This window comes from Bos indicus, chromosome 7 (genome assembly GCF_029378745.1).
Source record: "Bos indicus isolate NIAB-ARS_2022 breed Sahiwal x Tharparkar chromosome 7, NIAB-ARS_B.indTharparkar_mat_pri_1.0, whole genome shotgun sequence".
Lineage (NCBI taxonomy): Eukaryota > Metazoa > Chordata > Mammalia > Artiodactyla > Bovidae > Bos > Bos indicus.
In genome coordinates, this window is record NC_091766.1 from 16780319 (window position 1) to 16804286 (window position 23968).

Consider the following 23968-nt stretch of genomic DNA (forward strand, 5'->3'; position numbering starts at 1 on the left):
CACACACACACACATATAAATTCAACTAATATTTCTTAAGCACCTACTAAAGGCCAAGCCCTGTCCCAAGTGCTTGGGACACGCTAGTCAACAGAAAGATCCTCATCTGGGGACTTCCCTGGCAGTCCAGTGGCTAAGACTCCATGCTCCCAATGCAGGGGACACAGGTTCCAACCCAGTCAGGGAGCTAGATCTCACATGCCGCAACAAAAGACCCCATATGCCACAGCAAAGATCAGAGATCCCCATTGCCGCAACTGGCTCGGCCAGTTGCGAATACCTGGCTCGGCCAAATGAATAAAAATAAATTTTTAAAAGATTTGTCTCAGCACCATGCATGTATTCCCATTACAGATAAGGGTCCAAACAGAGACACTCTTCTAATTGATCGTCCAAATGGAGACACTGTTGAGAGTGAAAGGGGGGTGTGTTGTTAATAATTAAGCCAGATGACACACTCCTAGGCATACAGGGACTTATTGACCCAGTTTTTTAAAAAGTAGAGGCATATCTCTACAGCATGTGGAAAACCCATATCACTTGCTATAAATAGGTTAGGAAAACTAAACTCGGTGAAAAAACAATGCCGATGCTTTCAAATTCCAGTTAGAGGGACTTCCCTGACCGTCCAGCGGTTAGGAGTCTGTGCTTTCACTGCTGAGGGTGCGGATTAATTTCTGGTTTAGGGGAACTAAGATCCCGCAAGCTTCATGGATCGGCCAAAATTAAATAAATAGACTCTGGGCTCTCAGTGTTCTGGGCTCGGGTTCAATCCCTGGTCGGGGAACTAGATCCCACATGCCACAATTAAAGATGCTGCAATGAAGACTGAAGGTCACTCCTGCCGCAACTAAGACCTGGCACAACCAAATAAATAAAAATAAATATTTTAAAATTTCTGAAAAATATGTCTCCATATATAATTGAATATATATTATATATATATGAATCACTGTACTATACACCTGAAATTAACACAACACTGTAAATCAACAATACTTCAATAAAGAACTAACTTAAAAAAAAGAACTGGAAAAAAAAGGTATGACTTTCTCAGTATGTGTGTGCACGTGTTAAGCTGCTTCAGTTCGTGTCTGACTCTCTGCGACCCCATGGACTGTAGCCCACTAGGCTCTTCTCCATGGGATCCATTCACCACCAAGCAAGAGACTGGAGTGGGTTGCCATTTCGACCTCCAGGGTATCTTCCCGACCCACGAACCAAACCCAGGGATCAAGCCTATGTCTCTTGCATCTCCGGCATGGGCAGGCAGGTTCTTTACCACTAGTGCCACCAGGGAAGCCCCATATACACACTGCTGCCGCCGCCACTGCTGCTAAGTCGCATCAGTCGTGTCCGACTCTGTGCGACCCCATAGACGGCAGCCCACCAGGCTCCTCCATCCCTGGGATTCTCCAGGCAAGAACACTGGAGTGGGTTGCCATTTCCTGCTCCAATATACACACTACTAAACAGGGCCTATTGTACACTACAGGGAACTATATTCAATATTTTGCAATAGCCTATAATGGAAAATAATCTGAGATATATATATTTATATGAATATATATTCATATATATTTACATGAATCATTTTGCTACATACCTGAAAGTATATAAATCAAGTGATTTATATACTTGTAAATCAAGTGAAAGTGAAAGTGTTAGTCGGTTCGATCATGTCTGACTCTGCAACACCATGAACTGTAGCCCATCAGTCTCCTCCGTCCATGGGATTTCCCAGGCAAGAATACTGGAGTGGATTGCCATTTCCTTCTCCAGGGGATCTTCTCGACCCAGGGATCAAACCCAGGTCTCCGGCATTGCAGGTGGATTCTTTACCATCTGAGCCACCAGGGAATCCCATTGTAAATCAACTATACTTCAATTTGAAAAGAAAGGAAGAAAGAAAGACTCTGACTCCTATGCGAAGAACAGACTGTGTGAGGTGAGCACAGAGCAGGGAATTTTGGGAACAGGAAACACAGGTCCAGGTAGTGATGACAGGGCTGGGACAGGGGCAGCAGCAGAGGAGAGGGTGCCAAGTGGTCAGAAATTTAGGAGGGAGGAGGGGCAGAGTAATGCAATTGAGGGAGGGGATGGGAGAGAGGGGCAGGGGAATAAAGGATGAGAAAAAGAGAGGAGTCCACAACCTCTGGCTTTGATGATGGGAGTGGGGGGATGGAGTCACAGGAGGAGGAGAGAATATGGGAAAAGAGGTCAAATTTGTGTTTGGGATGCCTGGTGAACATCCCAAGGATGAGGTCCAGGAGGCAATTATAATAATTACTATAATTAGCACATGAGCTCTATGCTTACACTGCATAGAGCATGCCTGCATGCTCAGTTGTGTCTGACTTGTTGCAACCCCATGGACTGTAGCCTGCCCACCAGGCTCCTCTGCCTATAGAATTTTCCAGGCAAGAATACTGGATTGGGTTGCCATTTCCTCCTCCATCTTTCTGACCCAGGGATCAAACCCGAGTCTCCTGCATCTCCTGCATTGTAGGCAAATTCTTCACCACTGTGCCACCTGGGAAGCCCCTATACTTACACTATCATTAATCAACCATTTATTGTGCACTAGCTATGACAAAGCAGTGATGGCCACAAACACAGTCTCTGCCCTCACAGGGTTGATGTTCTGTTGGTGGGGGACAGAAACTAAATATGTAAATATATTTGTGAAAATTAAAAACAGGAAACCTCAACTAAAATTGGCATCAAAGGGACTTCCCTCGTGACGCAGTGGTTAAGATCCCACACTCCCAAGGCAGGGGGCCCTGATTTGATCCCTGGTCAGGAAAACTAGATTCCACATGCTGCAACTAAGAGCCTCCATGACTCAACTAAAAGATTCCGCATGCGGCAACTAAGACCCAGGGCAGGCAAATTAAAAAAAGAAAAAGGAGTTAAAAAGGCTTGCAGAGGGAGCTCTTATGACCTGCCACTCTTCAATTACCCCAAACAGGAAGACATCAGTTACAGACCCCAACCAGAAGAGAGGCACCTTACGCTCCCAAACAGAACTGCTACTACTTCACTCAAGTGGGAGAAAAGAAGACTTTCTTCCTGTCCAGCCAATGGAAACACCACAATTCAGCCAATCAAAAGCTGGCCTCACCTGAAGGCTTTCATTTTTCTGTTGTGCATGACTTCTTTGTTCCACCCTCTTTTCTATAAAAGTCTTCCATTTTGTACAATCCTAAAGGAAATGAACCCTCAATGGAAGGTTGATTGGAAGGACTGATGCTGAAGCTGAAGCTCCAATACTTTGGCCACCTGATTCAAAGAGTCAGCTCATTGAAAAAGACACTGATGAGGGGAAAGATTGAAGGCAGGAGAAGAGGGTGACAGAGGATGTGATGGTTGGATGGCATCATTGACTCAATGGACATGGTTTTGAGCAAACCCTGGGAGATGGTGAAGGACAGGGAAGCCTGGGGTGCTTGCAGCCCATGGGGTCACAAAGAGTTGGACACAACTGAGTTACTGAACAACAACAACTGGGAATTATCTCTGCTTGACAGATGAGATGTTGCTTGATTCATGAACCTTTTAATAAGGGCAATAAGATCTTCACATTTACTCAGCTGAATTTTGTTTATTAACAGGATTGAGAGGGAAATATACTTTAATGTCAAGGGAAGATAAATAAATCCTCCTTACGGCAGAAGAGATGTGGAATAAAGCAAGATAAAGAGACAGAGAAGGAGAGAGTGTCTGACATCCCAGATGTTGTTTAGTCGCTCAGTTGTGTCTGACTCTTTGCAACCCTATGGACTGTAGCCCACCAGGCTCCTCTGTTCATGGGATTCTTCAGGCAAGAATACTAGAGTGGGTTGCCATTTCCTTCTCCACAATCAAACCTGCATCTCCTGCTTGGCAGAGGGATTCTGACATCCAGTAAGGATTTATATATATTTGTTAAACAAAGACCCAATGACTGACGGTGGTGGTAGATTAGATCTGTTTAGATCAATGATCTAGTTATACTCCAAGATTCCCTAAGATTTCTTCCCTGTTATACAGAGTGAGGAAACCGAGGCCGCCGTAGGGATGGAAACTGCAACCCAGAAAGAAGGGGACCTCTAAGAAGAAAAGGTCCACACACAGATGCCCGCCAGGAGCTGTCATTTACTGGGGCAGCGAGGGTGGGAGTGGGCGTACCGCAGAGCAGCGCGCATTGACCTATGACGTCATTGGGACGTTAAATAGCGTAACACTACCTGGACGTAGCCCTATTTCCCTTCCCGGACAGGTCATCTGGAGGCCCGGTACTATCTGAATCAAACCTCTCATTGGCTACTCGCCCCGTCAATCCGTTCCATTCTTCCAGTCTTCCGCCCCGCCTTCCAGAACTCGCTTCTGATAGGCTGGTGAGGCTGTCACTTCCGAAAGGTCCGCATTCCTTCCGCCTTTCTCCGGGAGACCGAGGGCGAAGAAGGTGGGTCTCCGGAGGCGCCCACCCCAGAGGCTCTGCTTCCGTCTCTTATTGGCTGCCCTGGGTGCCGGTCGCTACATCACCCACCGCTGATTGGCCATTCGGCCGCCGCTCTGCGCGGCGCCGGCTCCGCCCCCGTCGGGTGTTTGTGGTGGGGCTGCGGAGTCGCCGATCCCGCCGGAAGCGCCAGGACAATGGGGACCCGGGACGACGAGTACGACTACCTATTCAAAGGTGCGGTCGGTGGGGCACAGACGGGCAAGCGGGCGGTGGCAGGCAGGAGCCGAGGCTGCGCTTCAGGCCTCTGGGCCTAGGCCGCAGCCCGAAGCTTGGGGCCCAGCAGGCCGGGCAGCCGAGAAAGGCCAGTGAAGGCCGGTCTTGGTCAAGTTCGGGCCAGGGTGCGCGGCCATGCGAGGCCGGCTGCCCAGAGAGGCTTGGGGGCCCGGGATGCGCCGAGGCGGGGCCAGGGCCCAGAGTGGGTGGGGCCCCGGGCAGTGGGAGAGGCCGTTAGGGGCGGGGCCTTCAGAGGGGCGGGGCCGCCCCAGCATTTGGCGGGCCGGGCTGAGTGGAAAGCTCCCTTCGCGATGGGGGCGGGGCCGTTAGAGGCGGTGCTAGGATGTGGTGGGCGTGTCCAAGAAATGGGCTGGGCGAATGGGGGCGGTGCTCTCACCTAGTGGGAGGGGCCTGTTTTGATTAGTGGCAGTGCATCTGTAGGGTGCCCGGGAAGGTAGGGGAGAACAATGGGGATCAAGGTGTGGTGGTGGTGGGAGGGCAGTGGAGCCTGGATTGGGAAGTGGAGTCGGAAATGCGTTGAGGGGCACCTGGAGTGGGGGGGGAAGTCAGGGACTGTGTGTGCTAAACCCAGACCTGATGGTTAACTCTTAGAACTCTTTTAAAAGCGCTCTCCAAATACCTGCACTTTTCTAAGCACTTTACACACGTGAATTCATTGAAGCCCTCGCCACAGTGAGGTCGGTATTGTATTATCCAGTCTTTCTCTTTATGAACCTGGAAACGGGCACAGTTTACGTGGTGGAGCAGGATTTGAACCCAGACCATTTAAGCAGTGTACCTGGGGTTGTCAGACCTCCTCCTCCAACCTACCAAAGGATCTTCCTTGGCCAGGGAGCAGAGGGCTCTAGGGGCCTCAAGTAAGACGTGGGCAGGTCAGGCAGCCATTGCTGGGCTGGCTTAGGGGTCACTGACTTTCCAGAGCCTTCTGTGCCAACCTAGGCTTTGGCCAGGTCCTGTGCCACTGAGCTGTGTTCCCCGGCCGACATTGGCCACCCTTGAGAGCTAACTCCAGGCCCACTCAGGGCACCCTTGCCATGCTACCTCCCATGCCAGCCTTTGGCATCTTTGCCTCATTGGGGGAGCTTGGCCATGGCTGGGAATGTAGTGTGCCCGTCACTATGTGTCTGTGGTATCATCCCTGGTTGAGTCTGGGGTTCTGGGGACCTTGGGGATGTAGAAAGTGGGATCTCCAGTAGTGAATGGTTTCTGGGCAGAGGGAGTCCCTGTGCCACTCTGTCACACAGCATTGTGGGCTCCAGGAGCTGCTTGCAAGCTCATAGGTTGCCAGCAGGTGAGGCTGTGTGGTCAGCAGGCATCTGGCTCAGGTGCTGACTGAGTCCTGGGGGGGTCTCACATTAGAGGCGAGAATGGACACTGTCAGGGCTTTGAGGGTGGGTGACAGGTGGCCTGGATGCCAGTCCTGCAGCACATGGTGCCTATGTCTACCCAGCCTACTCCAGGGGGCTGCTCCCCAGGTGCTGACTGGCTCCCACCTGGATGTGTACTGCTGGGCAGGCCTGGGTAGGGGGCGTTCCTCCCAGAGTCTCTTTTCTTTTATAAATATTTATTTATCTGGCTGCATTGGGACTTAGTTGCAGCATGTGGGATCTAGTACCCTGACCAAGGATTGAACCCTGGCCCCCTTGCATTGGGAGCATGGAGTCTTAGCCACTGGGTCGATCACCAGGGAAATTCCCCCTCCCAGTGTTTCTGTGGTCCTTCCTCACTTGTTATTTGCAGGGCTGGTTTAGGGGTCACTGACTTTCCAGAGTCTTCTGTGTGAACCTAGGCTTTGGTCAGGTCCTGTGCCGCTGAGCTGGGCTCCCCAGCTGACATTGGCCACCCTTGAGAGCTAATTCCAGGCCCACTCGGAACACAACAATTTGCTGTTGTAAATAATCCAGCTCCAAGTGTTTGCACGAGTCATCTTTTGTCCTTTGGTTTATTTCCTTGAAGTCTGTTCCCAGAAGAACAGTTACTGGGTCAGGGGCACTGGAACTGGGCTGTGCGCTTCCCAGGACCCATCTCCTGAGTCCTCTTTCTGGAAATACTTCAGGGACAACTGGCCCCAGGGGGCAATGCCCGCCTGCCCCACTGCCCTCTCCCCCTGCGCTCTAGCAGGTGCCCTGCTGACCTCGAGCCGGGTCAGAAGTGACAGTCTAACCCACAAGGTCAGCGGTTCCTAGTCTGGTCATCTGAGACCTCCCTTCACACTTAATGCCTTGTCAGAGGACCTCTCTATTATTTTTTGACCCTCTATTATTTATTTTTGGCTGTGCTAAGTCTTTGTTGCTGTGCGGACTTTTCTCTCGTTGCGGCAAGAGGGGGCTAGTTTCTCTGTGGTGGTGTCGGCTTCTCATTGCAATGGCTTTTCTTGTTGCAGAGCATAGACACTGGGGCATGCGTGTTTCAGTAGTGTTGGCTCCCAGGCTCAATAATTGTGGCACACAGGCTTAGCTGCCCTATGGCATGAGGGATCATCCCAGACCAGGGGTTGAACCTGTGTCTCCTGCATTGGCAGGCAATTCTTTACCACTGAGCCACCAGGGAAGAACCCTCCCCCTCCCCTGCCAATTATCTTTTAATATTTGTCTCTAAATCCACTCAGTTAAATAGGAAAAGGAAATTCTGACTCTGGGAAATAAAGAAGGAAGGAAGACAGCAGGCAGCGAGCTGCCACTATCGCATCACTGGCCATAAATATGGCAAGTAGACAGAAACGTGAATAAGCTGCCCCCCCACAGGCCCTCCTGTGACCCCATGGCCTGCAGAGGGTCAGGCCTGGGCAGTAGAGAGGTGTCCAGACACAGCTGTGCTGGAAGGGTTGACAAGGATCCACTTTCTCACCACACAGCTCCCCCGCCCTGCCGCCTGGTCGGGGGAGCCCTTCTGGAGTGGAGTGGTTTGTGATCTTCCCATCCCCCATCCTGTGCCCAGCCTCCCCCAGGCTTCAGTCACCTTTCCCTGGCCCTGCCCTGGGCATGGAGGGGCCACACCGCTCACTCAGGACACTGGCTGCCCTCTGCCCAGCCCTCCCGGCACCAATGTGCTTTTCTGGCAGCCACATCACAGGTTGGCTCCCCTGTCCTCCTGGTCAAGGCCAACAGGTCCCCCTGGGGGTTTTCCCACATGCTTCTCCTTTTCCACTAGGCTCATCCCTCGCACCCCCAGAAGTGAGTTTATTTATTTGTATCTAATTATAGACCCTCACTTTTATCCTGCTAACATTTTATCGTTTTCAGTCCAGGGCCATTTCCCCAGCCTGCCCGTCAATTCCCCAGGGGTTCCCTTGACCTCTCCTCTGATGGACCAGGTGGTGAGGTCCACAGTGGGAGCATCTGTGACCCCTGATCAGCCTGGAGTGGGGGGGGGCAGTGCCTCTGATGGCCACTCAGTGGCCTGAGTGTCAGAGGCTGGACTCTAGATGTGCTGCACTGTCCTGGGGCAGGGCAGGGGACCAAGGGTTTCCAAGAGGTGCCAGCTCTTTGTTTTTGCCAGCGGGGCTTGCCTGCTTGGCCAGCCAAGTGGTGTGCCCTGGGGGACTGTGTCCCGGCCAGTGATGCCACCAACTTCTGGGGAAATGCTGGGGGCCATGTCCTCAAGGGCTCTTTCTTTCCCTGAGACAACAGATGACTTGTACTTTGGACAATGCCATCCTCATTCCACAGCCTGCACACAGGACTGGCCTGGCCACTGCCTCACCAGCCAGTTCTGCACTGGGCACCGTGTGCCAGGGACCTAGGGGGCAGCCCTGCCTTCTGGGCCATTTGTCTGGGCTGTGGCTGGTGGCCCTTGTGTGGCTCTGGGCTCCACTGTTCTCATGGCGTGACCTTGGGCCAGGGGACTTGGTCACTCTGGGTTAAGCATCCCCAACTATACATGATCATGTGAGCATCTGTCCCTGGGGTGGCCTTGCGAACTCCATAACAAAGCCCTTAGGGCTGGGCCTGGCCTGGGGGGCTCAAGAGATTGTTGGCTGGGCCAGAGCAGACCCCATGTGGAGAATGGGACCCCCAGGCTGGACAGATGGACAGGGCTGGGAAGACCGTGAGAGGGTAGGGGGAATACAGGGCCGGGCCTAAAGGGACCCTCTTCCTCTGCATTTCCTGTTCTGTTCCTGAGGACATGAGACCTGTGTGCAAATCTTCTTGGCTTTGGCCAGATTCATGCCATCACCATGGGAAGGAGGTCAGGGCTTGGGGGTGTGGACAGTGGGCCCACAGTCAGTCCAGCCGTGGCCCCACTGGCATGGCTGGGAGTCCTTGGCCCTCAGGCCCATGTTCACTGACCTCTTTCCACCATTCTCTGAAGTCAACTTGGCATTCTTGTGTCTGGTGCCCATGGTGTCAGGAGAGGACATTGGCATTGTCATCAGTGGCTTGGTGGTAGTTTGAGAGGAGAGGAGTGCCTGAACCCAGGGGTTTTGAAGGATGAATAGGAGTTACCAGCTACTGTAGGGGGTCAGGATACCCCAGATGGTGGGAGAGGAGGCTAAACCCAGACCCCTGAGCTCAGCCCTGTACTTAGGAATCCTGGGTTCACATCCTGCTGAACCACTCTTCAACTGGATGGTCCCACGCAAGTGGCTGCCTGTCTGCACCTCAGTTTCTCATCTGTAAAATGCGTCATGTGATGTATATGTGAGGTGATAGCACATCAAGAGCTTTCTCAGCACAGAACATTCTTCTTGTTCTTGTTATTCTTGGCTCTAATGCAGCCAGTCCAGAGAGCGTACTGAGTCCTGGGAGCTGCCTGGCCTACCCCTCCTTACTTAGAGCCCGAGGATGGTGACCTGGGCATCTCCCACTGGGGGAGAGGTGGGCCTGGGAAGCTCCGCCAGCTCCTTTGGCATTCGTTCATCCAATAGGTATTAATCGGGTGTGTCCTGTGCGCCACACCGCGCCAGGTCCTGGGGATACGACAGCAAACCAGACTGTCCAAGATGGCTGACCTCGAGGCAGAGTGACAAAAAAAATCATTAAATGAAAGCTGGCGAGTGTGGTGGGTTGGAAGCTATGGAGGAAAGACAGGGAAGGGGACTGGGGAGTGACGTTTTAAGAAAATGGCAGGGTTTGGCCTCCTTGATCAAGTGCCACCAGAGGGGCCACACAGAGGAGAGCAGGAACCCGGTGGGTACTTGGGGAATAACCTTCCAGGTAAAGGGTAGTGTCGCGAGGAGGCCCACGTGTCTGGAACAGAGTGAGTGAGGGGGGAAAAAGAGGGGAGATGAGGGCAGGGAGGGGACGGGGCAGGTCATGCAGGGCCCTGTGGGCTCCGGACTTTGGAGGTGGGATCCCTATGAGGGGGTGGCGGGGGGGGGGGGGGGGGGGGGGACCCACTCTGGGTGCTCACAGTCGCCCTCTGGCGGCGTAGAGGAAAACAGCCTGTTCGTCGACGCTGAGAATAAACGTAGAAACTCCTGTCTGGGGTCAGGGAGCAGCGAAGCTGTAACAAGCAGCAGGAATCTGGGCGTGCACACATAGAATTTCTCATCAAGGAAAAACTTCGCTGGGACCTTGAGCGACCGACCATGTCCGCAGCCCCTGGGGTGCCAGAGCCTAAGACCAACGCTTGGGCGTCCCTGTGGTTTCCAACTGGAGCATCTAGAGAGACGCTGTTTCTTCTGCACTGCGCACACACGGTGCACACACGGACACAAGTCCCCGGGACTGTGTTCTGAGCCTGAACACAGCCCCTCCTGGCCTTTCCAGCCCAGAGCCTGGAGCGGCTGGGCCCCCAGAGGCAGGGCTTACACGGCTGGGGACAGGCAGCACGATAAAGGGAAGAGTGGAGAGAGACTCGCCCATTTTCTGCCCTGCTCTGCGTTCACGGCTCAGGCAGGCTCTTGTTCCGTCGTGCCTGCAGGATGATCTGACACCACCGCCCTACCTGCCTTGCAAACCTGCCCTAGTGTACCAGATGTTGGCTGAGTTCCGATCCCAGGCATTCCCATGACCCCCTCCCTAAGGTGCTCCCGTCACTGTCTTCCTGTGGAAAAGGCAGCCCAGAGAGGTTAAGTGACCTGCGGAAGGTCACCCAGTCCTGAGGCTTTCTCAGGCATGCCCTGACTTCCCAGGTCACCAGGGAAGTTTGGGACTGTCGAGGTTTGCGACTCCCCAGGCTGCCTTCTGCCCAGTGCCTGGGTCCCATCTGGGGCAGCCCTGCTCTAAAGGACCCTATTCGTGTCGTACCTCATGCTAGGGGCCCAGGACAGTACTGACTCCGCTCCGTCTGACTCTTGTCATGCGTCTGCAGCACCCTGGGCGCCGCTGTGAAGGCCCTGTGGGTGGATGTGGGCGGCATGTGGGGTCTTGGCTCTGGGGCACTGCCCGCTTCTGGCCCAGGGAGCCTCACTCGTGCCCCTCCCCACCCCTCCCCCCAGTGGTGCTTATCGGGGACTCGGGCGTGGGGAAGAGCAACCTGCTGTCCCGCTTCACCCGCAACGAGTTCAACCTGGAGAGCAAGAGCACCATCGGCGTCGAATTCGCCACCCGCAGCATCCAGGTGGACGGCAAGACCATCAAGGCGCAGATCTGGGACACTGCTGGCCAGGAGCGCTACCGCGCCATCACCTCGGCGTGAGCAGCGGGGCCAGGGGAGAGGGGAATCGTGAACACAACCCCGAGAGCAGGAGGCCCAGGGTGGAGGGACAAGATCCCTGGGAGCTGTGGACCCGCTAGAAGGCTGGTGCCCAGTCTTGGCCATGCTGTGACCCCCAGGTGGGCACGCCCCACAGCCCCTCTGACCCCTGGGTCCTGTTGACGTATTGCCGTGCCTCTGGGCACTGGCTGCATGGTGGGGGCTGTCATCACCAGTCTTGGCCTGGGCCACTCCCCTCTGCCTGTGCCCCATCCTGTCTGCTCAGCCCGCCCAGCCCCCCACCAGTGCTCACCATGTCCCACTCCATCCTGGCCTCCCAGTAGCCATCATGACCCCACAGGCTGCCTCTTCCCTGACCCTTCCAACTTCCATCAGCCACTTGCTGCCTCCTGGATTCCTTTCACTGAGGCCAGGTCCCTTCCTCCGCTCCTTAATCTCTTGGACTGAATGCCTGTCCATCCATCTGCTTGGTGCCCCGGACAGGACAGGCCACAGCGGGCATTAGGCCACACAGGGCATTTCCCTGTGTGGTGGTCTTCTCCTTTTAGTGGTTGACCCAAGGAGTGTCTTCTGACCCCAGATTCCCAACTCTCTCTCAGGCCTCCCCATTCCTGAGCTGAATCCGGGGGGTGGAGCCTGGGGCCTCAGGACACGCACCTCTCTCTTGAGGCCACGTTGGTCACCCCTCAGGCCAAGGAGCTGCTGCCCATGGAGCCTGGGATGCCCCCTCAGGCACTGACTCAGCTCACACCTGGCCCCGCCCCTCCATCCTCACAGGTACTACCGTGGCGCAGTGGGCGCCCTGCTGGTATATGACATTGCCAAGCACCTGACGTATGAGAACGTGGAGCGCTGGCTGAAGGAGCTGCGGGACCACGCTGACAGCAACATCGTCATCATGCTGGTGGGCAACAAGAGCGACCTGCGCCACCTGCGGGCTGTGCCCACGGATGAGGCCCGCGCCTTCGCAGGTGAGTGCCCACCAGACCTGAAGGGGTGGCCAGAGGGCAGCCAGGGGGTCACTCTGGGTCATCTGCTCTGGCCGGGGCCTCGAGGGGCCATGCTGCTGAGAGCGGGACTCTGACTGAGGTGTCAGAGAAGCATCTGGAAGGCAGGCAAGGCAGCTGGCCCACACTGGGTGCATCTTCCATGCCTGTGGCCACAGAGCCAGTCTCCCCTCCCCGAGAGTAAGTATCCAGTCCTACCCCTTTGGCCCCCAACCTTCATCTCCTGGACCAGGTGAGTGGGCAGGCAGGCAGGGTCCCCAGGAGAGGGTAGGGGTGCCCCCCACCCCACCCCCCCAGCTGACTCACCTGGGCCACATCCTCTCTTCCAGAAAAGAACAACTTGTCCTTCATTGAGACCTCAGCCCTGGATTCCACCAACGTGGAGGAAGCATTTAAGAACATCCTCACAGGTGGTCACAGGGCCAAGCTGGGGTCCCAGAGGGTGGGCATGAGCAGGGCCCCAGCCACCCAGGTCACATGCTCCAGAGCACAGCCCCCAAACCTTCCTTCATGAAGACCACTGTTCAGTCTAGACATGGGGACAGACAGGGCCTGCTCCACAGCATGAGGCCAGGTCCCACCCGTACTGTCACTCACAACACAGGGACCCTCCTGCAGGTGGGTCCTGGGTAGCTTCACTAGAGAACAGCCTGCAGGGTCGGCGGGAGGCATGTGGCCTCAGGGACTCGGAGCCCAAGGGCTTCTGGAAATTTCTCCTTGGAAAAGAAGGCCTCTGATCTTACAGAACGAGTGGCCCTGGGTGGGAGGTACATTTGCAGACAGGTGTGGGTCCTTCTGTTTCCGGGTACACAGCTAGCCTTGGGGGTTGGGGGGAACCTCCGGGAGCCCATTAAGGGGCGCCCAGGGCACAGTGGGAGCCTTTGAGAGGGATTCCAACTCAGCATCCGGAGGGCTGCCTGGAGGAGGTGACATCCGGAAGAGTACTGCGGCCTCACCCCGTGCTTCCCTCCCCCCACCCCGTAGAGATCTATCGCATCGTGTCACAGAAGCAAATTGCGGACCGTGCAGCGCACGACGAGTCCCCCGGAAACAACGTTGTGGACATCAGCGTGCCGCCCACCACCGACGGACAGAAACCCAACAAGCTGCAGTGCTGCCAGAACCTGTGACCGCCCCGCACCTGTTCCGAGCGTGCGTGCACGTCCCGGCCCTCCGCCCCTCTCACTGCCCCGCCCCCACCCTCCCGCCCCTCTACGACTGGCTCCGGCCCTCCCCTCAAGCTCCGCACGAAGAACCAGACCAAGGAAAGCTAGGAGCCCCTGGCTGCTGCACCTGCTCTCCTTGGGTTCCAGTGGGCCTCTCATCTCTGCGGGGCGGGGAGGGTGGTAGGAGGAAGGCGCGGGCCAGAGGCCAGGGGGATGAGCAGCAGGCTCTTCCAGTTTTCCACGGCAGCCTCAGAGGAGCGATCGCCGCCCTCCCTCTCTGGCGGGTTCCCACCCCGAACCCCACTCCTGGCTGATTCAGCCAGCCAAGCAAGGCGCCGGGGGCTGGGCAGGCGGACACTTGGCTCTCAACCGCCTGCTCGCCCACGCACAGCCGGCACAGCGCACGCCTTCATCCTCTCCCGCGCGTGCGCGACTCAAGCTCCTGCCTGTAGATTTATGCTGGGAGAAGACCCTCTCCCCCCTCCCCCTCCTTTTTGCACGCAGCGCGCTCTCCAGCCTTCACCCCATCCTGTGCCCCCCTTTCTGTCTTGTCTCCCCGTCTGGTCAGGAACCTGTTTGCAAGTGAAGCAATATCTCCGTGTTTTGTATATACAACCGCTCTTGTAGCCTTTGGTTTTTTGTTATTGTAGAGAAACACAGATTCTTTATACACTTTGTAAGATTTACGCCAAACCCTAGCTCTCGATCTCTTATTCTCCCTGTGGCCCCTGCATTGTTGCCCGGATGCCTCGTTTCTCTCGCCCGGTTACTAAAATGTATAATTCGAACTTCCTGTACAGAAACCTGCCGCTGCGCCTTTGTCTTCTTTTTCTTTGCCAGGTGGCGCTCCTGAGCTGGGGTCTCACTGCAGGCGCCCATCGCCATGGCTCAGCCCCTGCGCAGGACAGAGCAGATCCCACCGTGGTCCTGGGGTGGGTGAGGGTGTGGTTGGGTGGACCCTCTTCCTGCCGCCCCGAGGCAGGGAGGGAGGAAAGGCTGGGGGGTGGGCAGTTAGACGCCCCCGGCACTAGGACTGCCAGGCCTAAGACCTGAGGGTGTGAAAGGGTGGGCTGTGTCCACTGCTCCCCGTTCTCAGCCCCCAGGTTGGGGTTCACTGCTGACATTCAGTGGCAGCCCACTCCAGTACTCTTGCCTGGAGAATCCCATGGACGGAGGGGCTTGGTGGGCTGCAGTCCATGGGGTCGCTGAGAGTCGGACACGACTGAGCGAGCGACTTCACTTTCACGCATTGGAGAAGGAAATGGCAACCCACTCCAGTGTTCTTGCCTGGAGAATCCCAGGGACGGGGGAGGCTGGTGGGCTGCCGTCTGTGGGGTCGCACAGAGTCGAACACGACTGAAGCGACTTAGCAGCAGCAGCAGCAGCTGACATTCTACCGCCCACCTGGCCTCCTCCTCAGCCGTCACCTTGCTCGATGTCAGCTCCACCCCAGCTCACTCCATCCTAGACCAGCCTTTGAGGAGTGCCCACTGGGGGAACACCTGTGACAGAGGAGGGGTGGAGGGCGCTGACGGTTCCTCTGGGTCTCCTCAGGACCCAGCTTCTCCCCTTGGCCCGTGTGGGCAGGACTGGCCTGAGGATCACTTCTCACTGTGGAGGGGGCAGAGCAATGCCCTGCCCCACTCTGATTACATAACCGTGAGTGTGTGCGTGTGCGTGTGTGTGTGCGCGCGCGCACGCGCGTGTCTCCCCCCACCCATCACCTGAGCGCTGGCAGCTGTTCTAGAAGCTCCAGCCTCTGGGAGAAGCCAATTGTGCCCTTGAGCCCTAGGAGAGCCACCAGAGTGGGATGGGGGGGGGGGGGTGGGGAGGAGTGGTGGCACGCCCTCCAGGCTCCGGCTGCCCTGCCAGGAAGGATGGACAGACCCTGACACATCTCTCCTGGAAGAGCTCAGAGCCCAGAGCCGCAGGGGTGTTCTGACCTGGGAGGTGGAATCAGGATGTGTGGTCCAGGGGGCCAAGGCCAGTGAGAGAACTGGGGGTCCTGTGGGACTGCACACTCCAGGGCTGAACACAGCCCCTGGGGGGTGCTGACTCACCTGGGTTTGGACAGGGCAGGGCATGGAGAGGGTGGATGGTGTAAAGAGGGCTCAGGAGGGCCAGGTAAAGTGATGAGGCACCGGAAGGGTGTCAGGCGATCAGAAGAGGAAATCTGGAAATTCCCTGGCAGTACAGTGATTAGGATTTCTTGCTTCCACTGCAGGGGGGCACAGGTTCAATCCCTAGTCAGGGAACTAAGATCCTGCATTGCAAGCAGCGTCCCCACCCCCTACCCCCCAAAAATCAAGTCTTAATGGAGCCTCTGTGATGACCCAGGCCTGGGGCACATATCTGAGAACAAGAATATGTGTCCCTGTGCCCTTGGGGGGGTCACAGTCCTGCAATGCTGTTTCGATTACTCTACAGTGATTTAATAAGCACAGTGTTAATAAATAAATAAATAAGCACAGTGTTTTCTCTCTGTGCCAGGCACTGCTCTTGAAGTATTTTTTTAATGCTAAAATACACATAATTACCATAAAATACATATATCATAAAGCATGCCATCTTAAAAAAAAAAAAAACATCTTAACCATTTAAGTATATGGTTCAGCAACATTAAGTATCATATTGTTGTCCAACCATCACCACCATCCATCTCCAAAACTTCACCCTACAAAACTCAAACTCTGTCTCCACTAAACTCTAACTCCTCTTTCTCCCTCCTCCAGCCCCTGCCAGCCACCATTCAACTTTCTGTCTCTGTGAAATTAACTCCTCTCGCACCTCCCACTCCAGTGTTCTTGCCTGGAGAATCCCAGGGACGGGGGAGCCTGGTGGGCTGCTGTCTATGGAGTCACACAGAGTCGGACACAACTGAAGTGACTTAGCAACAGCAGCAGGGACCTCCTATAAGTGGAATCCTCATTTGTGACAGGCTCTTTTCACTGAGCATCACGTCCATCACATCATCCACGTTGTAGCAGCTGTCAGACTCTCCTTCCCGTTTAAGGCTGTATGGATATTCCATTTTTCTGTGGATGGGCACTTGGGTTGCTTCCATCTTTTGGCACTTGTGGATCATGCTGCTATGAACACAGTGGTACAAATATCTGACTTCCGGCTTTCATTTCTTTTGAATGTATACCCAGAGAAGTTCCCTGGTGGCTCAGATGGTAAGGAATCTGCAGTGTGGGAGACCTGGGTTGGGAAGATCCCCTGAAGAAGGAAATGGCTACCCACTCCAGTATTCTTGCCTGGAAAACCCCAGGGACGGAGGAGCCTGGCAAGTACGGTCCATGGGGTTGCAAAGAATCAAACATGACTGAGTGACTGATACACACACACACACATATTTAGAAGTGGAATTGCTGAACCACATGGTAATTCTGTGTTTAATTTTTTGTGGAATTGTGTTAACCTAAATAAACTGATATGTAAAAGAACATGATACCACACACAAAAAATAAGTCTTTTACATCTCATTTATATACTATTTACAGTAGGCCTAGGAGGTAGGCATAACTTAATAGCCCCAATTTAGAGATGGGGAACAGAAGTGACACCCCAAGGGTCCCACGATTAGTAAGAAGTGAGCAGATTTCAACTTTGGAGCTGGGTTTATAGCTGCTAAGCTGTGGGGCTTTACCCAATGTTTAGTGAGTGTCTACCATAAGCCAGAGGAGAAGGCACTGGCACCCCACTCCAGTACTCTTGCCTGGAAAATCCCATGGACAGAGGAGCCTGGTAGGCTGCAGTCCATGGGGTCGCTAAGGGTCGGACACGACTGAGCAACTTCACTTTCACTTTTCACTTTCACACATTGGAGAAGGAAATGGCAACCCACTACGGTGTTCTTGCCTGGAGAATCCCAGGGACAGGGGAGCCTGGTGGGCTGCCGTCTATGGGGTCGTACAGAGTCGGACACGACTGAAGTGACTTAGCAGCAGCAGCAACCATAAGCCAGAAAGCCCTAATAAATGGAGAAGATGCCCAGATAAAAGGCTGGGAAGAAGCATACCAAATTTTTTTTTTAATTTATGGAAAAATTTAACACATAAAAGTGGACAGACTAGTTTAATGAATCCCCATCAGCCCACCACCCAACTTCAACCCATCTAATTTCACCCTAATCTCCTGTTTGCAAATCCCCAACATGCTCTCGCTATCAATATTTCTGTGTGTTTATCTAAAATACAGGCTTTTAAAAACATCACCTCAATACTATCATCCCACCTAAAGAAATGAGCAGTAATTCCCTAATATTACCAAAGAGCTAGTGTTTGCTTTTCCTGATTGTCTTATAATTTGTTAATGATTTATGTGACTCACGGTCCACTGGCTCCAATTGGTTGACACTTCTCTTTGATCGCTTTTAATGTACACATTCTCCCCCTCTGATCCCTTTGTTTTCTTGCCTTTTTTTTTTTTTTTTTGCCATTAAACTTTTTATTTTCTATTTTTCTTTAATTTTTAAATTTTATGTATTTATCTTGGTCTGCACTGGGTCTTTGTTGCTGTGCACAGATTTTTCTCTAGTTGTGGTTATCAGGGGATAACCTGATTTTTCTCTTGTTGTGGAGCCCAGGCTCTAAGTGCATGGGCTTCAGTGGTTGCAGCAGGCAGGCTCAGTAGCTGTGGCGCATAGGCTCAGTTGCTCCATGGCACCTGGGACCTTCCCGGACCAGGGATCAAACCTGTATCCTCTGCACTGGACCACCAGGAAAGTCCCTATTTTTAAAATTTTTATTGGAGTACAGTTGATTTACAATATTGTATTAGTTTTTGCTGTACAGTGAAGTGAGCCAGTTATTATACACATTCAACATATATCCACCCTGTTTTACATTCTTTTCCCATATAGGTCATTACAGAGTATTGAGCAGAGTTTCCTCTGCTATACAGTAGGTTCTTATTATCTCTTTTATGTATAGTACTGTGTGTATGTAAATCCCAATCTCCCAATATCCCCCCTTTTTTTCTGTTAAATAAGTGGGTCAATTGTATTGTAGTTTCTTGTTTATGGCATCCCTAGAGTATCTTTTTGCTTTTTAAAAATTGCAGACAAAATTCTCATAACATAAAACTCACCACTTAAGAACTGTTTCAAAAATACATTTGGTGGATTTTAGGATATTCAAAATGTTGGGCAACCTTTACCACTATTTAATCCAGAAGTTTTCTACCACTCCAAAAAGAAACCCAGAACCCATTAAGCAGTTACTCCCTCCTCCTCTCTCCATCCCTCAGCCTCTGGCAATCATTAATCTGCTTTCTGTCTCTGTGGACACAGGGTGGCATTAATGTGTCCCACTGTCCCCCAAATTTCCTGTAAATGAATGTTCAGTGGCAAGTGGTGTCCAACTCTTTGTGATTCCATGGACTGCAACTTGCCAGGTTTCTCTGTCCTCCACCATCTCCTGGAGTTTGCTCACACTCATGTCCATTGGGTCAATGATGCTATCTAACCAGCTCATCCTCTGTCGCCCCGTTCTCCTCCTGCCTTCAGTCTTTCCCAGTGTCAGGGTCTTTTCCAATGAGTCGACTCTTCCCATCAGGTAGCCAAAGTACTGGAGCTTCAGCTTCAGCATCAGTCCTTCCAACGATGTAAATGAATAGCTGGATCTAGAGGTTGATTGCATTTAGGAGTGGACACTTCGTAGGTAATATTGTGTATGTAACCCAAGGTGGCAGGTAATGTCAGTGCGTTTCTCATTCATGGTGGTAGCAGCTGGTGAGAAGCATGACCTAGATTCATAATCTATTAAGAGTTACAAAATGATAACTGTTGTTTATTTTCAAATCCTATCCTTCTTCATTTACTCTTTTTTCTTTTCTAAAATTATTTCCTTTTTCATTTTTATTTATTTTTCTTATTGGAGAAAAATTATTCTGATTCCTTTAAATGCTGTTTGTAAAGTTTCTTCTGTTCAACAATGTGAATAAGCTATTAAATATACATATATCCCCTTCCTCTTCTTTATTTACTTTTGAAATACATATGTAAAGAGAAATTTCCCTTCATCTATGTGGTTACCTGGAGCTACAGATGGTATGTGTGTGTTCATGCTAAGTTGCTTCAGTCATGTCTGACTCTTCGTGACCTTATGGACAATAGCCCACCAGGCTCCTCTGTCCGTGGAATTCTTCAGCAAGGATACTGGAGTGGGTTACCATTTCCTCCTCCAGGGCATCTTCCCGACCCAAGCATCAAAGGCAGACAGGTTCTTTACCAGTAGTGCCACTTGGGAAGCCCCACAGATGGTATAAGCCAGTGTAAATAATTAATTCTCTATTTGCCTGTCAATTTTCAAGGTTCATAATTTTTAAGATTTTGAGTTGGTTCCCAAGTAGCCTTCAAAAATGACTGGTGGGTTGAGGGACGGGTTGCAATTAACATATACACACTACTAGGCTTCCCTGGTGGCTCAGCTGGCAAAGAATCTGCCTGCAATGCAGGAGACCTGGGCTCAGTCCCTGGATTGGGAAGATCCCCTGGGGAAGGGAACAGCTACCCACTCCAGTATTCTGGCCTGGAGAATTCCATGGACTGTATAGTTCATGGGATTGAAAAGAGTCAGACACGGCGGAGCGACTTACACTTCACTCACTCCATATATAAAATAGATAAACAAAGGAGAATTTACTGTATAGCACAGGGAGCTCTGCTCAATATTTTGTAATAACCTATAAGGGAAAACAATATGAAAAATAATTTATATATGTCTGTGTGTGTATGTAACATTGTCTGCCTCCTGATACACGCACTGGGAACACAGTATCATTTCGGTGGTTTCTGTCCCTGATGAAATATTAGAGAAATGCAAATTGAGAGGCTTTCTACAAAGTAACTAGCCAGTAATCTTCAAAAATATCAAGGTCATTGGATTCTGGACAGATATCACATCCAAGATGTGCGCTTGTCCCCTCGGTTTGTTCAGCGCTGCAAGCCATGACCGGTTCCCCGCCCCCGCCACCCCCAGAGCTTTAAGGAAAAAGAACACGGTTCATGGAAGGAACAGACTGCCTCTTAAAAAAAAAAAAAGCCAAAATCTTCTCCCCACCTTTTTTTTTTCATTCCACTGGGCTGGGGTATGTCTGTTTCTGTTTTCTCTTTTTTATTCCTGCTACCACAGAAAGCAGTTCAAACCATTTCGAATATCAAGTAACATTGATGTTATCATCTTAAGAAAAAAATACCCATTAAAAAGTTTGGGAGAAACTCTGTGGCATGTAGCTCTGCAGTTAGGAGTATGTCTCAGTGCTTTATCCACCTTTAGATGAAAATCTTTATGTCGTATGTACCACATATATCATTAAATAATTTTAAATTATGATCTGAGACATTCCAGTAATTTAATCTCTCTGTCCTTTTAAGTGTAACTGGAATTCTTTGAATTTATATCACTTTATCATATCAATGAGTTCAACACCTTGGGGAAAAATTAACAGTATGCTGTAAAAATCTGCTAGTATTAAAACAGAGCATGAATCAGCAGATACTGGTATGATATGGCTACAGTCTTTTGCATCAGTTGTGAATCTTTCCTAAGTCTCATAGCTGCTTATAAATCTAAAGCATACAAATTGGTGTGGAAGAATTTGTAAAAATGGAATTGCCTTAAAACAGTTCGAAGTGACAGCAAGTTTTTTGTTTTTTGGCACATCAGTGAACAGCTTTCCTTCTCGTATTAAACTAAAGAGGCGAGGTGATCTTCTCTCTTTCCTGGTAGTTCCAAAGTAATTCAGAACAGAGACGTTCCCCAAGTATTTGCAGTTGGCATCTTAAGGATGACTCCGTGGTTGTTGGAGTCACCCCACACATTGTGTCTTTAGATCTGATCTCTCCTACCTTATTAACTCTCAGGCTTATTGAATGGCTTCCTTTCAGGTTTGGTTAATTTCTCCCCTCAAATGCATGTCAATGTATTCTCAATAAGCTGTATTCCCAGCAATCAATAAATGGACATATGTAAAAATATATATATATATCAAGGTCATGAAAGACAAGGAAAGGATGAGGAATTGTTCCAGACTGCAGGAGACTGAATTACACAGCAAAATATAACAGGTGATCCTAGAATGGAGTCTGGAGCTTTAAAGAACTTTATTGAAACTTTGAATGGGATTTGGGAACTACCTGGTGATACTGGATCAATATTAATTTTCTGATTTTGAAGATAATACTATAATTATGTAGAAGAATGTACTTTACTTAAGAAATAAGCCCTGGGACTTCCCTGGTGGTCCAGTTGTTAAGAGTCCACCTGCCAATGCAGGGGACATGAGTCCCATCCCTGGTCTGAGAAGATCCCACTCTCAAAGGGACAACTAAGCCTGTGTGCCACAACTGCTGTGCCTGTGTGCTGCAACTATTGAAGCCCATGAGTCTAGAGCCTGTGCTCCGCAACAAAAGAAGCCACTGCCATGAGAAGCTGGTGCACGACAACTAGAGAACAGCTCCTGCTTGCCGCAGCCAGAGAAAGCTTGAGTACAGCAACAAAGACAGAGCATGGCCCAAGATAATTAATTTTAAAAAAGAAATAAACACTGAAGCATTAAGGGTTAATGAGACACCATATATCTATTTTATACTCAAAGGATTCAGAAACGTTAACAATTGAGGAATCTGGGCAAAAGGTTTATGGGAGTTCTGTGCATTATTTCTGCAACTTTTTCATCAATTTGACATTATTTTAGAACAAAAAAATTAAAAACCCAAGTGCATAAAGTTGAACATTTGCTTCATTTTGATCTGCGATCATGATCTTTATTGAAGGTGAAATAGTCTAATTTGTGGCCAATGGAAGCTGCTAATTGGTTCCCATTGACATTATGTTAGTAGGTAATGTCTTTGATAACTCCCTTTCTGGTATTTAAAGATGTGCCATGTTCATCTGTACATTTCCTGCTCCTGACTCAGTCTGTTGTTTTCTTCAATATTCCTAGCCTCTTTCAAATGGAAATGGTATTTAGAGACCACTGTCTGGGCTTATGGGGGCTTCCGAAGTGGTTCGGTGGTAAAAAGAAAAAAAAAATCCACCTGCCTATGCAGGAGACGTGGGTTTGATCCCTGGGTGAGGAAGATCCCCTGGAGAAGGAAATGGCAACCCACTCCAGCATTCTTACCTGGAAAATTCCACGGACAGAGGAGCCTGGCGGGCTACAGTCCATGGAGTCACAAAGAGTCGGACACGACTGAGCACAACTGGGACTGTGGGATGCTTGTTGCAGGCTTTTCAGTGGACACAGGCAGCAAATGTTTGCTTTTTATAAAGACGAAATGTATCGTGATACTCCAAATTCAAGACCACAGGTGTTTTTTTTTTTTCCTTTAATGTGATCAATCTTACATCTGTGCCTCCTTCACTCCCTATGAAAAACCCAGTTCTTGATACTGACATAATCACTCCTTTGCTTTATCCCAGACTAAGTGTGCAACAAGCTCAGAATAACCATTTTATCTCCACCACCACCACCATCACTATATTGAGTATGGACAGTCAAATTCTGGTGTTTTAAAGTCACTAGGAGTTCATCTCTGGGTTATTTTGTCACCAATTGGATATACAGGTTAATTCATTTTATTTCAGTTTTGTTTTTTAGATATCTTACATTTAAAATTTTGTTTTAAAGTTATATAAAATATCTACATGGTTGTAAAGTTGAATGTATAAAACAAGGTACAGTTTTAAAAGCCTAGCTTCTGGGACCTCCCTGGTGCTCCAGTGGTTAAGGCTCCACACTTCTAATGCAGGTCACAGATTCAGATTCCTGGTGAGGAATCAGTCCAGCCAAAAAGTAAAAAAAAAAAAAAAAAAAATTAAAAAGTGTAGCTTCTATTTTGTCCTTTCTATTCTACTTCCCTCTATAGGTAACCTATATGATTTATAATTCCATTTTTTAAAAATATAAGCCAGTACAACACGAAAGAATTTGACTAAGGTGACTAAGCTGGATCTACATACTCAATAAAGGCAGGGGAAGAAAGGAGTATTAAGGAAATTCTCCATCCCACCTCAGACACTTTGCATGTGACAGTGTCAGTTCAATTGCTTCTTTAGGGAATTACTTTTGAACTTTCCAAATATTCCGTGATATGCCTCTCTCGCTCGCTACAATTTATCACCTTTGCAATTAATAATTACATTACTGACTGTTTAACGTCTACTTCACCCCCTACACTGCGATCCGTGAGGGCAGCACTATTTACCATATTAAACATTGTGTCCACAGCGCCTAGCACAGTGCCTGGCTCATATTGATGTTTATTACATCTAATCAATTAATTTGTTGTATATATGAATGAAAATGAATGATGAATAAATGATGGCTTTAGGCTCTTCCACGGCCCCCTAACCTCTCTAGGTTTCTGTTTCCTCTCTGTGAAATGTGATCAGATGGTTCATCCCGCCGCCAGAATTGATGAGACGCTTAAGGGAGGTGAGGAACACAAA

General features: G+C 50.7%; 1 protein-coding gene across 1 annotated transcript; it reads left to right on the forward strand.

Annotated features, from left to right (window-relative positions):
• Positions 1-4519: 4519 nt before the first annotated feature.
• Positions 4520-14314, forward strand: RAB11B (RAB11B, member RAS oncogene family). The gene is made up of 5 exons (XM_019964287.2): positions 4520-4678; positions 11121-11316; positions 12116-12309; positions 12675-12755; positions 13330-14314. Exons 1-5 carry the CDS (start codon positions 4639-4641, stop codon positions 13473-13475), a joined length of 657 nt encoding a protein of 218 aa, XP_019819846.1. The 5' UTR covers positions 4520-4638; the 3' UTR covers positions 13476-14314.
• The last annotated feature ends 9654 nt before the right edge of the window (positions 14315-23968 follow it).